At 44.3% G+C, this 22,082-nt stretch overlaps 1 protein-coding gene, 1 non-coding gene and 1 pseudogene across 2 annotated transcripts; all 3 read right to left on the minus strand.

Annotated features, from left to right (window-relative positions):
- Window positions 1-4,735: 4,735 nt before the first annotated feature.
- Window positions 4,736-5,282, minus strand: LOC102152169 (annotated as a pseudogene).
- Window positions 5,283-8,389: 3,107 nt separating this feature from the next.
- EIF4G2 (eukaryotic translation initiation factor 4 gamma 2) lies at window positions 8,390-20,446 on the minus strand. Its single transcript, XM_038568123.1, has 24 exons — window positions 20,296-20,446; window positions 19,583-20,238; window positions 18,897-19,116; window positions 17,997-18,123; window positions 17,634-17,699; window positions 16,856-16,996; window positions 16,193-16,295; window positions 15,358-15,489; window positions 15,206-15,272; window positions 14,969-15,120; window positions 14,511-14,621; window positions 14,236-14,319; window positions 14,060-14,158; window positions 13,628-13,769; window positions 13,356-13,516; window positions 12,887-13,000; window positions 12,261-12,386; window positions 12,011-12,115; window positions 11,708-11,923; window positions 11,365-11,623; window positions 10,817-11,021; window positions 10,477-10,688; window positions 10,267-10,388; window positions 8,390-9,216 (listed from the first exon to the last, which is right to left on the minus strand). The coding sequence occupies exons 1-24, from the start codon at window positions 20,444-20,446 to the stop codon at window positions 9,151-9,153; spliced, it is 3,837 nt and encodes a 1,278-aa protein (XP_038424051.1). The 3' UTR covers window positions 8,390-9,150.
- LOC119865060 lies at window positions 12,692-12,834 on the minus strand. Its single transcript, XR_005375927.1, has one exon. It is a non-coding gene; the product is annotated as a small nucleolar RNA SNORD97 (small nucleolar RNA).
- Window positions 20,447-22,082: the final 1,636 nt, after the last annotated feature.

A 22,082-nucleotide genomic window follows, 5' to 3' on the forward strand; every position in this document is an offset into this window, starting at 1 on the left:
ATCCCAGGACCCCGGCTCCGAGATCACAACCTGAGCCCAAGGCAGACGGTTAACAGCCCGAGCCTCCAAGGCGCCCCATAGTGGACTGATTTTTAAAATAATCCTTGGGGCACCTGGGATCGAACTCCCTGATCAGTGCGGAACCTGATTCTCCCTCCCCACTCTGCTTGTGCTTTCTCACGATCTCTCGCGCTCTCTCTCAAATATAAAATAAATCTTTAAATTAATATTTTTTTTCGTTTTTAAAAAATATTATTTATTTATTTATTCATGAGAGACAGAGAGAGGCAGAGACCCAGGTAGAGAGAGAAGCAGGCTCCGTGCAGGGAGCCCGACGTGGGACTCGATCCTGGGTCTCCAGGATCAGGCCCTGGGCCGAAGGCAGACACCCAACCACTGAGCCACCCGGGCTCGGGCTGCCCTAAAAAAATTTTTAAGTGATCCTTAAAATGTTTATAATTTTTGCTAACTCTTTAGATTGTGTGATCACATCCCCAGGAATAAAGATTAAATCTGTGTTAAGTTTCTCTGTGCTTTTTTTGGTTTTGTTTTGTTTTCTTCACCGAGCCCACTGTGTGTGGGGGGCGGGTCTCCACACATGTCAAAAACTAGCGTTGATTGGACCATTTCAGGTTCGCGTGTCATTCCCAACCAGTACATCCTTATGCGCAAAAAAATAACTGAGAAGGTTTTGTGTCATTGGAAACAAACTGTCAGCACTAAAATGTCAGGCCAGGCCCGTTCTTGGGGGTAATTTGAGATGAAAACCTGCAGGGCTGCCATGTTCTATTTTCTCCAGCTTTGAAAATCAGCTCCAATTCTGACCATGTCTGATGGAAAACATATGAGCATCAGATTGTTCTTCCAACAACAAACTATGCGACTTTGGACAGCGGCTTCATTTGGATAGTGGCTTTGTGTCCCTTATCCCTGATTTCCTACTGATTAAATTGGGAGGACAATATTTGCATCCCAGGACCATTCTGGGAGAATCCAATGCAATAATATATGCTGTGGGCCAGGCACATAGTTGGGGCCCCCCAAAGCTAGCCTTTTTCTTACTGATTTTTTAAAAAATATTTTATTTATTAATTCATGAGAGACACAGAGAGAGGCAGAGACATAGGCAGAGGGAGATGCAGGTTCCCTCCGGGGAGTCTGATGCAGGACTCGATCCCAGGACCCTGGGGTCACGCCCTGAGTTGAAGGCAGCCGCTCAACCACTGAGCCACCCAGGTGCCCCTTCTTACTGACTTCTAAGAGCTTTTTCTGGTTAACCCTTTATTGTGAGTATGGCAAATATTTTCTTAGTTTGTCCTTTGTTAATTTTGGGACAAACAGGTTAATTAGACAAATCCATCAACGCTTTCTTTAGTGGTTTCTGGATTTTTTTTTTTCCATGCAGAGGTGGATTTTCCATGAGGTTGAAGAAGCTTATGCTTTAGGTGCCCGCACCCCCCGCACCTCCTCGGGCCCTGTACATTATTTTGTATTTGTAACTTTGTATTATTTTTCTTAAAAGGGCCTCTCAAATGATTTAAAGTGCAGGCAGGCCCCACAAAATCTGGAACTGCCACCAACATGCTTAGCACGGTCACCTTGCCCCAAATTGAGAAAATCTTTGATATGACTAACTGTATCTTTTCACTCTTCTTGATGTTCTAAGTTTTCAATGCTCAAATGGATTACCAGTGTGGTAATTTTCTTCAGAGTTGATTTTTCTCAGAACTAAATAAAGCTCCACTATTCATTCATTTGTTCATCCAAGTGCTTCCCTTCCCTTTTGCAACCAGCTGAGCAGTGAAGTAGGTTTAGGGTAGGGGACCAGTAGGGGGTGCCTGGTAGGCATTGTGGCTGCAGTGATGGGGGTGCTGGTATAGCAGTGCAGGTGTATTCATTTCCTAGGCCTGAAATTGCCTTAAAACGACCGAAGTGTACTCTCTCATCATTCTGGAGGCCAGAAGTCTGAAATCAAGATGTTGGTTGGACACCTGAGGACTGTAGGGGAGAACGCGTTCCATACTGTTCTCTTAGCTTCCACTGTTGCTGGCGGTCCTTGGCATCTCTTGACTTGTAGAGACATCAGTCCAATCTCCACCTCTGTCATCATGCGACAGTCTCCCTCTGTGTCTATATGTGTCTCTTTTCATACAAGGACACCATCATATTGGACTAGGATCCACCCTAAAGACCTCAACTTGATTACATCTGGTCAAAGACCTGATTTCCAAGTAAGGTTACGTTCACAGTACCTGGAGTGAGGACTCCAACCTATCTTTTGGCTGGGGCACAACTCAACCCATAACAGGGGGATCTGGAGGCTGTCTGTTCCTCACCTCAGGTGCTGTGGCACAACCTTTGAAGGCACCTGCTCTTCAGGTGCTCGCCCAGGTCTGGTTGCCCACTCCCAGGAAGGAGGAGCTCACTGCCTCTGGGCAAATCTCTTCCTTTCTTTCCTTTCCTTCTTTTCCCCCGCATCGGGCTCAGCAGTGATCAGTGATGAGTGCTGGCTCCTGAAATGCAGTACAGGGTTTGAGTGATGACCCCACGACAACACTGTGTCCCAGCACATCAAAAGAGGACACAGAAGGTGCTCATCACTACTTGAAGAAATGAAAGACTTTAAGCAAGCTGCTTCACTTTTTTGAGACTCAGTTTCCTCATCAATGAAATGGAGATAATAAAGTACCTGCCTCAAAGAGGTTGGGAAGATTAAATGAGATGATTAACAGACCTAATCTCGACTGCATATACTAAATGCTAAAGCAATGGTAGCTCGAATAATCACAATAATATGCCATAGCAAAGCATGGGTAATACTAATGAATGAGTAATATTATCAATAAATAATAATAGCGATCCTCCAAAGGCAGTCCACTCCATTTAGAATAAGAGCCACCTGCCTGGGTGGGTCAGCAGTTGAGCGTCTGCCTTTGGCTCAGGACGTGATCCCAGGATCGAGTCCCACATCGGGCTTCCCACATGGAGCCTGCTTCTCCCTCTGCCTGTGTCTCTGCCTCTTTCTGTGTCTCTCATGAATAAAGAAATAAAACCTTTAAAAATAAAAAAGCCACAGTCCTCACTGCGTCTGGCTAGTTCACATGCTCCTTTGCCACTCTCTGGCTCAGGCCCCTACTCTGCTCAGCTGCACTGGCTCCCTCATTGTTCCTCGCACGCCCTGTGTGTTCCCATCTCTGGGCCTTTGGCTTGGCTTCTCCCATGCCTGGAAAGTTCTTCCTCCAGATATCTGCATAATTCAGTCCCTCACTATTTAGATCTTTGCTGCAGGGTCACTTCCATATAAGATCTTCCTGAATACTCTATTTCAGCGAGCATTCACATCACTCCCTATTACTGTTTTATTTCTCTACGTATACCATTTTTTAAAAAGATTTTATTTATTTGAGATAGAGCACAAGCACGAGCAGGGGTGGGGGATGAGATGCAGAGGGAGAGGGAGAAGCAAGCTCCCCACTGAGAAGAGCCTGATGCGGGCCTCGACCCCAGGACCCCGGGATCATGACCTGAGCTGAAGGCAGACACTGAACCGACTGAGCCACCCAGGTGCCCCGCATAGCACTACCTAATGGACCCTATACACTTGTTTCTTCTCTCTCTCCTACCAGCCAGAACGTGTGCCCCTTAAGAGCCTTTGCCTCGTTCACGTCACATCCCTAGCGCCGCAGAGTGCCCAGCATGTGGTTGGTACTCCCTAAGTATTGCTGGGATGGACGGACCTGTAGAGCAGTCTCGTACCTGTCCTTGCAACGACCCGAGGAGGTGGCCAAACAAAGGATAAGGCAGGTGAAGCCCAGAGAGGCGGAGCAGCGGCCTAAGTTCCTGGAACTCATTCCTCGGGAAGCTGGGGTGCCCAGGCTCTGAGTGAGTCCCACGCAGACCTGAGCGGCCCCCAGGGATTCAGGTCTTGTCAGTCCCACTGCTGCATCGTGTGTGGCTTCAGGGCCTGTGTCTGCTCCCCTCTGCTCTCTGCTCAGACGTCTCCCCGACCAGAGCCCAGGGTTTCCTTGGAGGACACCCCTTGGAAGGCGGTCTCCCCATCCAGCGGGGCCAGGGAGCTTGGGAAGTCCCTGTCCTCCAGGCCCCGCGGCAGAGCTGGTGTCCGAAGCTGCTCTACGCTGCCACCTCCAGGAGAAGAGGGCAGACGTCCCTCGCTCAGAAGCGGTGTGGACTCTGCCTCCAGGGGTTCAACGCCTCTGCCCAGAGAGCCCCCCTTCCAATGCTCTTCAGGAGAGTGACTCTTCCCTGAAGTCCCGGCTTCTCCAGCGCGCTTCCCTCTCTGCGCTCAGGCGGCCCATCGCCTGCCCATGGCTGCACGGCCCACCCCGGTGTCCCCGCTGCACAGAGGGCTCTCGCGGGGAGAGCTGGTGTCTTCGTCCTGCTGTGCCCCGAGCGCTCAGGGCTGGCAGTGATGAGGTGCTCACCTTTGAAGTTTCGAATGAATAAATTAATGTGGGGAGCTGAGTGCTTTGGAACTGGATTGGAAGCAAGACCTAGTGCAGAGAGGGACAAGAGGTATCATACTGTAGGTGTGAACTACAGCCACTTCCCAGAGTTGCCAAGAGGTCAATGAGGTTGAGTTCAAGATCGGACTCTTACCCAGGAATCTATCTGGACACTGACCCCAAGTTTGTAGTTTGTATTCTTTGAGAGTTGTACTTTTTAAAAATTGTCCTACATTGTTTATTAGGTAAGAATTGTGCAAATATTACTTACATCAGCAGTAATGGTGGAGCTGGAGAGTGTTGTGTCTTCTCCATGCCGCTTGGCAAGAACCACCAATAGATGGTGGAACTTGGGACCCTTTCCAAGGCCACGGCTCTTGCGGCCTGTGGATGTCAGCCCTTGAATCTCCCTGTGCTTGTGGACTGCTTGGTGATCCACCGGGTGTCAGGGTTTCTGATGATAGTTTTATGGAATGGATCAATGAAGATAATCTCAAAGAACTTGTATATGGAATCTTCACCGGCCCGATGGGAAGTCAAGACGCTCAGAGCCGCACAGTGGCGTCCAGCTCATGCCTCTGCATCAGACTGAAGGCTTCTGGCAAACCAGCTGGTTAACAACCATGATGGACCAGCTTGCTGTCGTAGCGCCCTTAGGAACTGGAGGTTTGTGGCCACCACGACACACACAAATCTGATATAGGGCATAAACTTGCTTGGCCTTGAACCCCAGTCGTGGGCTTCGTCAGGCGGGGTCGGGGGGTGAGCTGTGGAGCGCTTCTTCCTCCAGAGCTCCCGGATGTACTTGTAAGAGCCCATCTTGGCTTCCCTTTGAGCCGATGGCTGCTGACGGACAGAAAGAACTTTTCTCCCACAACCCTTTTTGGGCTTAAGAATTGCACCTTCTTCCTCATGTCCCGATTATAGAAAATTCAGGTTCTCCAAAACCTGGATTCATCGTCGCATCCCATATCTATTTATTGGTACTTGGTATGTGTCCAGCATTGTGCTAATAAGCCCTGAGAATCGAGGAATGGACAAAAGACACCCGCACCCGGGAGCTCTTCTTGGCACAGTGGGAGGGCAGGCAGTAAGTGGGTGGTCAAAATGCAGAGGGGGTAAGTGCTAGATGGGGCGGTGGGGTAGAGGCCTCCTAGCAGACAGTGGCGGCTGTCTACCCACGCTCCCTTCCCGAGTTCTTCCTTCCCTCCCACCTTGGGAGTCTTTGTGGGAGTCAAGGACTGCCTGACACAGCAGTGGCCCAAAGGGCCAGATCCACACTCTGCTAACATGAAAAAAGGCAGCGAAGGGTGAACTCGAGACCTAAGCCCGTGAGTTGTGGGCTCCTGCCTGGGGCTCTGAACCCAGACCTGGTGTCACTGGGAGAGGAAGATACTGGCACAGGAGGCTCTGGGGTTTGATGGGGCTTACAACACTGCTCTGGCCAGGTGAGTTCTGGGATGCAGGCTACCCGGCTTTCCCCTTACCCCCTTCGTTTCTAGCCTGGTTCTCTGGGCTTTCTTTGCATCCCTTAAGTGGAGTTCCAGTAAGTTCTACTTACTTTGTCCAGGGTACATTTCTCTCTGCAACTAAGAACTCTTGAATGGTACCAACTCCTCAATCTTGGCAGAGGAAGGTAAGCTTTCCATATGTGGGACACCCATGCTAATTCTTGAAGGGCAAAGTAAGAATAAGCTAGATGAAGAGGTGGGAACAGCAAGGAGAGCAATGTTCCAGGAAGAGGAAACAACATGTAGAGGTCAAGACGCAAGAAAGAAAAAAATACATATATAAAGGAGTAAACAGCAGGTAGCTACTGCATTAAGGAATTTAAAATTTCTTGAGGTAAACTTGGGAGTCCCTAAAAGGCAGAAGGAGTTTCTTGAGGTAAACTTAGGAGTCCCTAAAAGGCAAAAGTCCCTAAAAGGCCAGAGTTTTATAACCACTCTGATGTAGAGAATGGACTGGAAGGAGAGCAAGATGAATGGGAGGGCGACCGTTTGGAAGTCCATTGCAGTAGTTCAGTCATGACACCGTGGGGCCTGGACCAGGGCCGTGCAGTGGAGATGGGGGAAGAGGTTGAAGTCAAGGGCCTCGATGGTGATTATGGAAGATGAACGGAACATTGGATCGGTTGGGAAGGAGGGCTCAGATGGGGGAAGCATTCAGGCCAGGACGTTGATTTGGGGGTTAAAGTGCTTGCGGCACATTCAGATAAAACGTCCAAGAGCCGGTTGGATGTCAACTGATGATCCGGGAAGATGTAGACTCGATAGATGGTCTTCAGACTGTCGATGGGAATTGGAGCTCTAAGAGTGGAGTGTTGAGAACAGTACTATGCCTGAGTCAGGCTAGAAAAGAGGGCCTTCAAAGATGGAAAAGCCTGAAGGCAAAGAACCAACTATTGACTGCTTTTGATAGGTCAGCCCATTGGACGTGCCTGAATGGAAGCTCAGGATGGAAGCAGCTCTTCTGAGACATTAGAAAAGCTACTGAGAAGGTAAAGTAGGAATTCACACAGATCAAAGGCCTACTTCTGTGGGACTATCTTGCTTGGCATTCACATTACCTTTAGTTCTCATGCCCTTTGCACCCCCCCTTTAAAAAATTTATGAACGACACAGAGAGGCAAAGACAGAAGGAGAAGCAGGCTCCCAGGACCAGGATCACACCCTGAGCCAAAGGCAGATGCTCAACCGCTGAGCTACCCAGGCATCCATCCCTTGGTCCTATTTAAAAAAAATAAATAAAATCAACTCAGAGGAATGAAACAAAGTATCCTGCCTGAGAAGACACTGCTCACCAGTCAGGATAAACACCAGCTTAGAACTCAAGTCTGAGTTCCTTCCACCATCTCTACATCCAGATCTTACCACATAGGGCAAGTTTATTATGCTTGTGATTTAACTCGATAAAATATGCTGTGTAGCGCCACTGTTCTAGCTGCTGGGGAAACAGCAATGAACAAAAAACTTTCAATCTCATATTCTGGAAGGAGTCAGATAAAAAACATGCAGGAAGTCACAATGGTGGACAGCAATACCTAAAATAGGTTGGGATATATCAAGTTATGTGTTCAGTTACATTTTTAAATTGAACAGACAGGGACGCTTGAGTGGCTCAGTGGGTTGAGTGTCTGCCTTTGGCTCAGGTCATGATCCCAGGATCCTGGGCTCGAGTCCCACGTCAGGCTCCCTGCTCAGTGGGACTCTGCTTCTCCCTCTTCCTCTGCCTGCCACTCTGCCTACTTGCTGTGTCAAATAAAAAAAAAAATCTTAAAAAAAATAAAATAAAATCTTAAAAAAAACCAGAATGGCACTCTAATTAACCTGACATTTGAGCCAAGACTTAGGGAGCCAGTCATCTAACTATGGCGGTGAAGTGAGGAATGCTTGGCATGTCCTAGGAAGCAGGCCAGTATGGCAGGAGCAGAATGAATTTCTTACAACTTTGCTGTTGATCAGAGAAACAGGCATTGGGTAAGGACAGGAGGTCAGACTAGATCAGATGTAGGGCAGCACAGACCAAGGTTAGGGTTTTGACCTAGAGATCTGCCTAGGCAAATGTCAGTTTTGCTGTATAAAGGAAAGCAGAAATTTGGGGCTGTTTAGATGTGGTTATCAAAGTATCTGCATACTGCTAACAACAGCAAGTCATTCATAAGAACACACTGAGTAAATCCAAATATTGGTCCACAGTATAGTACGCTAGAAAATACACCATCCAGTCTTAGAAATATTTGTTACCTGGCTGGAGGTTAGCGTTGCAGGTCACCATGTATTTCATAGGACAGTCACCAAAGTTTGTTACTATGCATCAGTATGGGCTTTCTGAATTCATGAGACTTTCAAATATTCAGTCTCATCCCGAAAGTTCCTAATTCTTCAAATCTAAGGTAGTAATTCATAAAGTCACACACAACTCTATCAAGTATCACAATGTTTATTGATAGATACAAGTATATAAAATCAGGGCATGAACATGACTTGATAAATTAAGTAGACTTAATTTCAATACTATAATAAGAGGGACCAATTCAAATTCTCACCATTTGTTTCACACCCACAAAACCACTTCAAGGGCATTAACGATCTCTCAAAACTGATCAGTTTTGTGCAAGTAAACCATGTTTCTTTTAAAAAGACTTGTGCACTTGCCCAGGCTCAAGGATATTAAAATCTAGCACATAAAGCCCATTACTAGAGGTAGAAATACAGGCAATATACTATTACGGCAACAACCATCAATTACAGTTAAGAATTTTTCTGTAACAACCAAATGGATAATCAAATATTGCAACAACTCAAGTATTACTGAGCAAAGTGCATTTCTACAGTATTCAGTGTTGCTATTCAGTTTTCTAACTTAAAACAGCCTATGATAACTGGCAGCAAAGAAGGTCCTTGCAATAGACTGCCTCTGCTTGAGAACTTAGGATGTAATTATTGCATGCTGCTAATATACTATCTAAACATTAAAGATACTCCTAAAATATTTGATGGTAGACTATGATTAAGACATTACACTACAAAAAAACCTTATGCAGAAGGAAATCCTAACTGACGTGCTTCTGCTTTAAATATTGTGAAAACATTACAGCGGAATGAATTTTCGCAGTGGTTAGGTCAAATGCAGTTACGTCATAGCAACAGTATGTTTTGCACAATTTAAGGCTTTGGCTGGTTCTTTAGTCAGCTTCTTCCTCCGACTCTTCTTCTTCAGCAGTTTCTAGCCAGGTTAGCCACTGATTCACCTGTGAATTTGTAATTCCACAAAATTAAGCCATATTTATGGAAGGTAGAAAAACCAATTGATTTAGGACTGAGCTAGCAAACCCACCAAATGGGAGAAGTTTTAGATAGTATATACCTTTTGTGATCGCAAAAGCCTTCAAAAATACTGCAAATATTACTTGACTATTGGCCAGAAGTTATTTTAAAATGGTGTCTATTAATTGTATCTGGTAAGGGGTTTATAGCCAGTTAGCTTGGGTGTCATTCTCGGGTAACTAACTACTTCCAGTTATATCTCAGGTTTATCTTAGTATGCAACCGGGGCTGCCCTGCAAACCTAAGAGAGGTTAGCAGTAGTTGGGGGGGGGGGGGGGAGGGATTCCTGTAAGTAGATTTCTAGCTCCACCCCAGCATTGCTAGATCAGATTCCCCAAGGACAGAGCTAATGAGAAATGCTTCACAGACGTCCCTCACAAAGCTAGTTTGTGAGCCTTAGCAATATACTGTAGAGAGCGGGGTTTCTCAAAGCCTGGTCTGTTAGAAAACAACAGACCCACTAAATCTAAGTCTCTGAAACCTGCATTTAAACCACTGTTAAAAAATAAATAAATAAAACAAAAAGAAACACAAACCACTCTGTTGATGACTAACTTACAGTGCTTTTAAAATCCCCGAAAAGTATTAAGGATCTTCCCAATCTTCCCCTAGGGCTAGAAGTCTACTAAGATTTAAAGTATTAAAAAAAAAAAAAATCAGCAGCAATCTCTTCTTTACATTTAAAAGCTTAAATCCAATCTTGTGCATTCAACCTTTATAAGTAGCTTTATTTCTAAAAAAAAATGCTAGCCACCAATAACCTCTTAGGTATCCCTAGATTGAAGCCTTTCATCACTTCATGACTTCACCTTGCTCTGCTAACTGCCTACTTTACCACAGCTTCTAGCAGTGCAGTGCAGAAGGAGAGGAAAAAACCAGGTACTTTGTCTCCTCTATTCCAGCTTTAAAGGCTCTTCATTAAATACTAAGTAAACTGAAAAAAAGCAGACTAACTGCCTCTAATGAAGATTTACCTGGAACAAAGCCTTGCCTTTCCCAGGAAACTCTTGGGTTATATCTTCTTTCCAAGCCAAGAAAGCTTCTTCTTCAATAATTTCCATGTCATAAAAGTGAACAAAAAAGCGGAGTAACATGCCTAAAAAACAATATGCAATCCCATGATCTAGTGGGCTGCTGGAAGACGTGGCCCACATGCACCACCATCCCCGTCCTCTGTCACTCACCTTTGGGGAAGTTGCTGTTATAGCAGTGCACCTGCAGAGCATACAGGGCACTCACTTGCAGATCAACGTGATCATGAAGGAATTTCTGCATTACTGGCTTGAAAGAAAGAAGCAGTTGTTTTTCCTGCTCTAACTGTTCTTTGGAAGGAGCAGAGGAAGAATCTGTCTCATCACTGGGTGGGTTTACTTCACTAGAAATATACTGTAAGAAGCTGTAAAGAAAGATCTCATTAGAACGTAAAAGCGAAATTTTCTAGCTCAAGAAAGACAATTCTAAGTCCCTTGCCTTTGACTTCTTTCTAGTAAACAAAGTGTAACTTAACTCTGAACTTTATCTTACCTAGTCATTAAGATGTTCACAAATCCTTTATCTACATGAAGTTTGGGGGAGATGTTATCTTTAATCCATTTATATATGGTTTGAGGGGATGGATCCAACTTTATTTGCTTCAACAGTTCCTTCTCCAATTTGAGGAGTGGGAATAAGAAACTCAGTCCCTTTCCTTCCAAAATCTCCAACATGCGGTCCTTATTCTGATCAATTTCTAGAGAGAGGAAAAAAACCCACTTCCATCAGGTAGTTCATTTTAGCCAGTTTCCTATCTAGAGAACAGCTTCACAAATTATATCCCAAAGGTAAGAAATTAATGTAAAAAAAAAAAAAAAAACACACCCAGCAAAGGAAATGCTTAGTATTCACATCAAATGAAAGTCATTAAATCATTATTTCTTTTTATAAAAGGTGAAATCTAGCCTGTAGTAATGCTTATTATCACTATCAGGACAGGATAATCAGTGTGATGATTTATACAAATCTTTTCAAGGTACTAAAGACTATCTAGACTTATTATTCAAAATAAAAACAAAAAATTCCCAGCATGCTCTTACCTGGAAGCATTTTCTGCATATTGACCTTGCTTTGTTGAAAAAGTTCTGTTAACCATTCTCGATCTTGTAATTTAGCTAATTGCTGAAGACAAAGTAAGAAGAGAGGAAAATGGGTGCCACTTTCCAGTGGTTGAGCTAGTTCTGAAATGCTCACCAGCTCTGAAATGATGGCACGAGCTGCAAACTGTGCTAAATATGATTTCACCAAGGGGATGTCAACCTCCAGTTTGGGGCACTGGTCCAATACATTCAGGAAAGCCTTAAAAGAAACACATAATAGTTTATCAGTTCTCAAATATGAATGCAAAAACAGAGTTCTCACAGAATCAGTCAAGTGTTGTACCTGCATGAAGTTGTCACTTGTGGCTATCCCTTCTTGTTTGAGCAAACTGATCAAAGAACTTGCTTTTTCTTTATCTTCATCACTTCTATCTAGTGACAGGATAATTACTTTGCTTAACATTTCAGGAAGAAAGTGTTTAGGAGCCCTCATTTCTCGTACGCCACTGACGGCTTCATTTGCATTCCCACTATTCAGATATTCAGTCACAACAGTTTCCTGAAAAGAACACAATCCAAGTATCTTTAGTGGTTTTCCTATCTCAGATACACTTTATGAATTAGACTCTAATTATCTGAAACTTACGGTTAGTTTAAGCAGTTCTTCCTTTGATGGTGGTGGCTTTTTACTAGTCTTGGCAGGCTTTTCCTGGATAAGTGGTGGATTAGTTTTGAGACCAAGCTGAGGTGTCTAAAAAAAAAAAAAAAAAAAAAAAAAAAAAAACCCAGAAAAAATTGGTATGCATCTTTTAGTTTAAAATAAGACTCATGGAGTTAAACACACACACACTCTTCAGAAAATATTCTAACAATAGAAATGGTTATACCAGTCATACCTGTCCCAGAGGTGGTGTTTGAGTGCGCGGTGGTTGTGCACTAGGAGGAATCATAGTTATCTGGGGCTGAAGCTTTGGCACTTGATTTTTATTCATTAGAAATGACTGAGCAGGCCTCAGGCTAATCTATAATTGAAAACAAAAGTTAACATGCAGTTGGCAAACTATTAGATCCAACATCCTACAATCTAAGGCACAAAATCAAGAACTGATGGCTGAAAAAGGTTGCTCCATGTTAACGGAACTTCAGGCAAGGAAATGTAATGATTTGGTCCACACAAAAGTATCACAAAATCTTACATTTGTACTAGAATTCTCCTAGGAGAAACATCACTAAAATATTAAATCAGAGAATTTATTTACAAGAAAATCACAATCAAAATCTTGACAACCTTTTTCTTTGTTCTAACTGAAGACTTTAATTAAAAGATTTGCCCTCATATCTCATAATCTTCGCTCATAGGACGCTGGACATCCAAAGAAAGAAAAAGAAGTACAGAAAAGAAAGAAGAAGATAAAGAACTCCAGCATTAAGTCCTCTTAATAACGCGTCTTATTTATAATCATCGGGCAATAGATTTCTGAATTGACACACTTTGGTATATAAGTAACATAGGCAAATGTACCTCATCTGCATTAAGCTGTCCTTTCTTAGAAAACCGAGGTGGCATATCCTTCGACTGTCCTTGCAGCTGGGATAAGAGTCCCTGACTCTGGTTATGGTAGAGCTGGCTTAGCCCCTATTTTAGAAAGGGAGAAAGAAAGGCTAGATAAAAAGGGGTCCAACAAATTATGGTAATCAAGTACCAAAGGGATGAACCAAGCCATAAAGAAAGTTTAAACTGTTCAGAGGAAGTAAAAGATGAAACAAGGAAGAATAAAAATCTAGCCTAACTGTCAAATAAAGTACTGCGATTCTACTAATCTTAAGGATAAGCATCTCACACCCAGTTTTAAATAACGGTCACAGATGTAAATTTGGTTTAGAAAAAACACACAACCTTAAAATAGTTGCATTTTTTTAAAAAGCAAAAGGTAAATAACAGATTACTGGATTTAAAATTTGTTGCCTAAGCATTCTCAATGTTTCCATACCTGGCTTTTCATGAACTTGCCTCCCATCTCCCCAAACTGCGATTGTGTGGGAGGCATGATGTGTCCCCCATGGCCATTGAAGAGTTGATTCGAACGATGACGCCCCATGGTGGGTGAAAACCTATCCTGGATAACTCCTGGACCAGTACCAATTCCGCTACCTTAAAAAACATAACGTGAAAAAAACATTTTACAACACAACTCTGCTGCTGTTAAAATGTCACAGAGTTTTGTTTTGTTTTTGTTTAAACCACAGTTTTGTTCAAAATCACCTGGCATTTGTCCAAACATATCAGCAAGTCCTCCAAGTGGGTCCCTATCCATTTTCATCCTGGGTGGCATGAACGGTCCCTCCAGAAAGAAGTCACTTCTCATCCCTTGAGCCATAGGAGCAGGAATAAACACTCCTAGATCCTTTAAAAATAAAAGTGAATAAATTCCAGATTCTAGACACTATTTTACATAAAACTACAATTTTTATACTGAGAAAAACAATTTCTAGGCTACAGGAATGCTAATTATGTAATTTCTATATATAACTTCTTCCCATAACATTATATAAGAAACTTTTAAAAAATATTAAGCTATACCAGTAAGGAATCTTAAATAAGTGATAGTAAGATCCTTGCAATAAGATCTTATATCTTGTGACAACTTTCTTACTGCTTAAACTCAGTTAAAAAAAAAAAAATTCAACATCTTACTTTTACTGCATCTTGACGGATTTGATTGATCGTCTTTGGTCCATTGTCAAGAAAAGCCTTGCGAGGAACCCAATGGTGTTCTCGCAACTCTACGGTATCCTACAATTTAAAGATAGTTAAGTAAGTTTTAATAATCCCAAAGAGAAATCAGCTTAACATATTTAAACCAGTTTTACCTGCAGCAGGAAACGAATCCTTGCTGGCAATTCCTTACTTAACATCAAGGAGCACATTCGGGCAAAGTACTGATCCATTAAGGACTAATAAAATAAAGAAATAAATTAATTAGAAATAAGTGCTATGGCAAATTTATATCATTATTTAAATCTTCTAAGATTTCTCTGTTTATAATCAAGAATAGTGACTAGCATGACAATCCCATACATCATAAAAGCAAGTCATCTAAGTTAAAATTAAGATAAGCTTATACCATTTATGAGTTAACACATACCTTGGCTCGTTCATGGTCTAATCTAGGTCCCACTGTCCTCATTATCTGACAGAGGCACTCCAAATCCTCTCCCATATCTTTAAGTTGGACTCTCTTCTTCTTTTCCAAAAGCTATACCAAAGAAATAAATGCCACACGTTAGCAAAATCTTACTCGGTTTAACACTTTTCCTTACATTTGCACCGAGGGAACACACACTTACATGCAGTCTAGTACAGTATTACTTGGTCTGTATAGAAGAAACCCTTCCAAATTAAGCAATTTTAACAGGTAATTCTACCTGTACCTTACAAAATACATTGGAGACTTTAAGTCCCTACTTATTACATTTAAGGTTTTGCTAGCCACTTGAAATATTTAACTAGCCAACATTCCCCCATGGCACAAGGCAATTATAATGGACTTTCTCCCAGATGATGGTGTACCCAAGAAACCGAAGCCTAAATTGCCATACTTACTGTTTTGATGCACTTATGAAGGATAGATTCATGAATAAGATCAAGCTTTCCAAGTTCTCCAATGAATTTGATGTTCCCCAACATCTTGATCTTAGCAATGGCTCTCTGTTCCTCCTCCTCGGGGAGGAGGGGATTTTCACGCTTATCATAGACTGAAAATAGACAACAGAAAAACGTTAACTGTCAAAATGAAATTGGAAACACACAGTACTATGCAAGTATCAAACAAACTCTCACCGTCAACATTTCTGGTTCGGTTTTCAAATTCATCTTGTAATTTGGAAATTAGGAGGCGTCTGAATGTCTACAGGAAACAGACATTTGACAGATTTTGTTAATGAAATCTTTCCAATCAATTAAAAAATAAGCAAGCAAACACCACCACTTACTGTGCTTTGCTTCTGTCCTGGTTGACCCTCTGCTGCTGGGCCATCAAAGTTTGGTGCATCTTCTGCCAATCGCAGACATAGCTGAGCATACAGTGAGCTATACTTTGGCTCTTCTAGGGCTTTGTCCACAATCTACAGAAAATGGCATTTTTAAAACCAAATAGGACAACTTTTTAAAGAACCCTTCCTTTAACCTAATACTTCCTTGCCAAGTCTTAAGGTTCGTGCATCTTGTGGTAACTTTCTGACCTATCTCAACCTCATCTGTCTTATGCATGTAAAATGACTTGCAGCACAGCCTGGAAAAACACAAGCACTTAAATATTAGCTGTAACATGGTTCCCTAAAAAGTCCAACAATACAGATCTCAAACTCATCACCATCCGCATGAGTTGAAAATATCTTGGCTATCAAAACTATAAAGAGACGCTGGAATCTTACTATCAACTATCCTGATTCATTTCCAAGACATAAACAAAATAGGCTTTCCACAGAAAGAAAAACGAAAACACCACCCCAAATAGCCAGTGCTTGCTTACCTAACTCTACATACAGCATTAGCAATTTAAAATACACATTTTATGAAAGAGGAGAACCACACTTAAGTTAAGCACTGTGTAATGTATCAAATTATCAAATCACTATGCTGTACACCTGAAACTAAAGTAACGTTGTATGTCAAACTATACTTCAATAAAAAATAAACATCTACCTCTTAAATCTGATGCTATTAAAAGTCGTTCTTTTAAAAAATCACCATCACAATTCAAAAATACACGGATTTAGCTCACACCTCAGAGTTTTAAACAATGATGCAAGTAACTATTTAACTTACCAGCAGTATGACCCCTTTAAGGATGAGTTTAGACTCTACACCCACATTGAGGAGCTCAAGGCATAGCTTGTCAAACTTTTCAGGAGTAAGCTTATTTAGTATGCTGGGGAGAAAGGAATCATACTAAGTGTCCGGCAATACAAAAGAATTAATGAGTTGGAAAACAACTTATAAATTATGTTATTTTTTACTTCTGTCATTGAATATCCAAGATCTTCTTACCCACCTAGCCAAAGGTATGTTAAAATAAACCTCTATTATTTAGATCATATCTCTACCTGCTTAGGGGTCCCCAGCTGTCTGACGCATCTTTCTACTACTTCAAAACCCAGAGAACAAGAACCTTCTCATTATGAAGGCTAAAATCCAGGAACTAAGATCATTATGTTCTATGCTTTGGTGGGTTATACGCCAGGCATGGGCAATGTCAGGACAAAAGGCTTGGGAATTATAACCCAATGACTGCAAGCAACTCCTAAGCCTCAAGATACGCATATGCTGCATTTCATTTTAAGAGAGAATTGCCAACACGGACATTAGTATTTACGCTTTAGACGTGAACACTGCCTTCTGAATAATATAGCATATACACAAGAAAAATCACAGCCAACTCATTTCTTCCCCTCCTTTTAGTAAAAGGACAAAACCTGTCTATAAACTTACCCTCTTACTTTCCTGAAGATTGCATCATGTCGTTCTTTTTCATTTGCGGAGTTGTTTGCTGCGGAGTTGTCATCTCGTCTAGTGCTTCGTGCAGGAATCCATTTCTGAGCGTTTTGCCCTGGGGTTTTCCCCAGGAACTCGCTAGTAAAAATTGAGATTTATATTTAAGACAATTTAAGACCTAGCACCGTCACATAACAGATATCACAGCAATCAGATGTTATTTCTAAATAGAAAATAGTTTACAATTTTTCAACCTCTTACGACTAATTAACTCCCAATCAGTGCTCCTCAAACTGTGCATCAGAATCACCTGAAGGGCTTGTTAAAAAAGACTGCTGGGCCCATCCCCTGTTTTAGTAGATCTGGGGGAGGGCCAGATAATTTGCATTTTTAATGAACTCCCAGGTGATTCCAATGCTGCTGCTCCAAGACCCACACCTTAAGAAGGTCTTCTAAGGTTCTAGGACCATGTTGCATACATACTGCCTTACTACTAATCAGTATGGATAATGCCGATAATAATTACGGATTTCAGAAATAACATGAATGAAAATAATCCGAAGAGGTGAGATGATAAAACAGCAGTTTGAGAGCCCTAACTCAGATGATTTAGCAAAAGAATGATCAAGAGTTGATATTCTAAATTAAGGATATGTACCAGAAACCATACCCACTATGATTAGGATTCCTGATATCTACTGCTGTACTATTATGCAGGAGATAAACTATTAATCTAAATCTGCTTTATAAAGCTTACTGTTACTACACACTGTACCTGTTGCCAGCAGTCTTGGGATAGTGCTGAGGTGCACCCCTACTTCCTCCTCCGCCCGAAGAAGCACTATTGAAAAGAACAACTTCTTTTAAAACCATATGCCAACTCCCTCACTTAAGAGAGCTTACGGTCTAATTATTCTGTATTTCAGAAATTACACCATGGAAATAAATGTTTATCCTCCAGATGGCAAACAGAAGATAATGAAAATTTAAGCACTTTATAAAAAACTGTACACGGGATATTATACATTTAACTTGCAGCTCATTAAGTCAGAATTATCTGGTATGGCAATTCTTTTGCTTTTGTGACTGACCCCCCCCCCCCCCTTATAACGTTTGCCAAAAATGAATCTACACGTACCTGAAACGAGAAGCACCCCCTTCTGCGATCGCACTCTCCACTTTGGCGGCTTGACAACGAAGAATCTTCAAAAGAATAATATTAATGGATGGGGTGGGGAGGGAAGAGGATGGGAGAAATGAAAAACCTAGAATGAGAAAGAGTACCAAAATTAGACACTGCTAACAGCCGAATCTATAAACCTTCAATTATAATTTACTTCGGATCTTGGCACTGCAGTTGATTGAACTTTCACTGCATTGCAGATCTCCTAAGACTAAAATAGCACGTACCCAAACACCAATGGACAGTAAAAATTTGTTGAGCCACCCGGAAATTCCCTTACGTTCAAAGGTGCAAAGAGCCTTCACAGAAACAGAACCTCTTAGCTGCGAACAGCAAATCTTTCAAAGAGCCACTTTCTACTTTGTGAACCGAGCGCGGAGGAGCAAAACCGAGCTCCATCAGCACGGGCTCGTCGAGGGGCAGCCGCCCTGAGCTTTCAAGGCTCGACGACGGGCCCGGCGGGCTGGGTGAGGGCAACTCAAGACGGCCGCGGGGTCCGGGCTGGGTCCGGGCTGGCCCCGGCGGGCGGAGACCCGGCGACAACATGGCAGCAGCAACCTCCGCCCCGTTTCCCCCCTTCCTGGGAACAAAAGAGCAGCCGATCCCTCCCCCCAGGCCGGAGTTGGGGAAGGGCTTCCGACAGCCTCCCCGCGAAGCCGCTGGGGGCAAGGCGCGGCGGGGAGGAGCGGAGGCCGCCCCCGCCGGCCCAGCGCCCGGCTCTTTGTTCTCCAGGCAGGAAGGCGGCCTCCTTCCCCCCGCCGCCTCCGAGCGGACCCCCTCCCTCCCCATAAATCCCCGAGGGCCTGACAGCCGCCCCTCCGCTCCCTTCCCGCCGGCGCCGAGGCCCCCACACACCGCCTCCCCGCCGGGGCTCCTGCGCCTCGGCTGGTCCCGCGCCAACGGCCGCCCCCCCCCCCCCCGCCCGCCCGCACGTCGCTCCCCGCCGCGGCGCGCGGCCCCGCCACGCTCTCCCCTTCCGAGCACACGGGCGCCGCGGCCCGCCCGGCCCCGGACCCCGACCCCGGCCCCGACAGCCACGGCGACGGCCGGGGCCGCCGCGGCTGCCGGCTGCCGGCTACTCCCTCAGCGGCGGGAGAGGAGAACAAAGGTGAACAATTTCTAGGTGCCCCAAGAGCCGAAAAAACGCTAACAAGGGTCGCCCCGCCCGACTCCGCCTGCGGCCGCCATTTTGTACCGCTCGAGAAGAAGCGGCCAGGGGACGGCGGCCATTTTAGAGCGCTCTACGCGGCGGCGGCGGCTCCACTCACCTTCACCGAGAGCTCAGCAGCTGCCGCCGCAGCTGCCTCCTCAGGATCCGGTCGTCGGGGACAGGGAAGGGAGGGGAGAGGGGAACGGAAAACAAAAAAGGGGGAGGGAAGGGGGAGGAAGGAGTCGGGGACGGCTTGAAACACTCAGCTCAGAGGAGTCGCTGCTGCAGCCACCACCCGGTACTCGCCGCCACCTCCATAGAGCTCCGGCTCGCTGCTGGCGCTGAGGCGTGTCTGAAGCCCAACTTATCACTCCGGGGCAGCCGAACCCACCAGGGCCGCCCCGAATGGCTCCTGCGCCGCCCAATCAGCAGCCGGACTGCTGCCCGCCGCCAATCCGCGCCGAGCGGCGGGGAGGAGCCCCACGGCCAAGCTCGGTTGCGGCGCAGCCCCGGCGCAGCCCCGCCGCAGTGCGCAAAGCCGTATTCGCGAAGGCTCGGAGGCCGGGCCCGCGGCGTAAGGGGAGCGCAGCGCGGTCGGGGTGCGGGCCGCTTGCGTAAAGCCCAGAGCCCGTCTGCGTCTGCGTCGGTGTCGGTGTGGCGGCCTCCTCCGCCTCCGGTCTCTTTGTTCCCTGAGCGTGCCCCGTGCTCGAGGCCGTTGTACGGCCCCGCTCCCCTCCACCTCGCTTCTCCGCGGGAACGGGGGATGGGGGCTCGCCGTCCCCCTACCCCACCGGACTCCTAGCCGGGGCGTGTCAGGGCGCCCCCACCGAGCCGTGGTTGCCCCTCGCGGGCCGGGCTTCCCGGGCCGGGCCTGGAGGGTTGAGGCCTGGCGCCCCCGGGGCCCGGCGCCCGGCATCGCTGTCGGTCTCCAGGTGCTCGGCGTCGGCAGCCGTAGGTGCGGGGGCCGGGAGGACAGGGTTCGGGAAACCAGACGGTGCCCCAGATGCGTAGAGAAGGCTGCTCCCAGCTCCCTATCTATCCCACCCCCTGCAGAGTGAATGAGAAAGGGACCAAAGGAAGGGGTTTATTGTCTTTGTGCCTCACGCGAGAAGCAGCGTTTCCCGAAGGAATGTCCAGCCAGCGGTCGCAGGGGATACTCCGACCCTCCCAGACTTCTTTGGAAGGAGCGATTGCGGAGCGCGGACGTCTGGAGGACTTTAATCGCTAGCTCCTGGTTTTGGGGTTTTACTTGCATTTAAGCACGTTGAAGACTGTCCACTGTGTATTTCCATTTTACGTAAGGTCCACTATAACAAATAGGATTAGGCGTTTCAAAGCCAGCAGGATGAACTATTTATACTTCTCAGGTAATATTTTAAAGGAGGGCTACCGTAAAATGAAGTGTTCCATCGTTTGCGACATTTTAGCTACATGAAAATGGAGTCCTGGCTCTACAAAAATGGAGTCATGTTTCCATAGACTTAGCAGAAATTTCCCCATCTTCATTTGGAACATGCGGTTTGATACAATGTGTATCAAAAGCAAGAAACTGTTTTAACATGCATGTCTTTTAAAGTGTCCAATAAAGGGCAGGGTTTTCAAAGACCTGCACTTAATGTTCGACATGTCAAAACAGCTCTTGGTGTTGAAAGCACCTAGTCAGTAATAGTCTTCAGGAAACTTGCAGTTTGTCCTAGGCCGTTTAAAGCTGGTAACAGAGGGATGTGGTGTGGCTCTGAAGAGTTCTAACACAATTCCAGGATCTTTAGATCTTTGCCATATATGAGGCTGATCATTACCCCTCATTATATTACTACAGTTGTTGCTATTAAGTCAATTTCACTTGAACTTAAGTGGAAAATATCTCATTCTTGGAGTTAGTTACATGTGGAAAATAAAAGACATTTTGGAGAAGGGCGAAAATTGTGTTTTAAATATAAGAGGTTGCATTATGTAATTTTAGGACTCTTATTGTTTCAAAATAATACCAGAACAACATTTCTTACTATATTATTACAGGGCTTTACAGTTTGCAAAGATGCTTTCATATATTTGATACTTTATTTTTACATAACTGGCTTACATTCTTCACGACTGATAATACATTAATCTGATGGAATAATATTCTAAAATGGTAGTCTAGATTTCAAAGAGACTATTTACCAAGCCCTAAAAATGAGATGATCTTTTGAGGAAACTGAAACTCAATAATTAAAAATAAAAAAGGGTTTACTTACTTTGCTAATTGTGAACCCCTCTGCTATGGACTGTGCAGTGTGTGAAAAACTGGGCTAGAAGAAAGTAACCCGATGTAAAAAAAAAAAGTGAAAATATGGGTAAAACATAGTCTTTCAATTATCTTTCAATCAGTAGGAGACATAGATTCACAGTTTTGAAATGTTTCCATCACATCATGGATGTATGAAAATTCAAGTCATTATCTGGAATTTAGCTTTTAGTTTATAGAAAATTGAATTTTAAATACACCCACTTCAATCTGCTAGTTTTAACATTTCCATTTTATATCAGTTTGCTCTAAGACTGCAATACTCTTAGAGTCCTGACTGACTTGTTAACTCCTATACTTTTGCATTCTTTTAACTAATCATGTCAAATGCTGGTTATTATTCTCACACATACAACTCCTGGAGCATCTGCTACCTACTATGTGCTTGAGGATTCCCTAGTTATACATCTCCAGCTCACATCTCTAACTTCACTTCTGAATTTCTAACAACCTATTGATCAGAGATGCAAACTTGCAGGCATATTTTGTTTGGGCCACACAGTAATTTTAAACATTTGAATTAGTTGGCATTTAAATTCTAGGAGATTTTAGACAGAAATATAGATTTCCATCTTTTTAAAAAATATTTTATTTGAGAGACAGA

The sequence above is a fragment of the Canis lupus genome, chromosome 21 (assembly GCF_011100685.1).
Source record: "Canis lupus familiaris isolate Mischka breed German Shepherd chromosome 21, alternate assembly UU_Cfam_GSD_1.0, whole genome shotgun sequence".
In the NCBI taxonomy this organism is placed as follows: domain Eukaryota; kingdom Metazoa; phylum Chordata; class Mammalia; order Carnivora; family Canidae; genus Canis; species Canis lupus.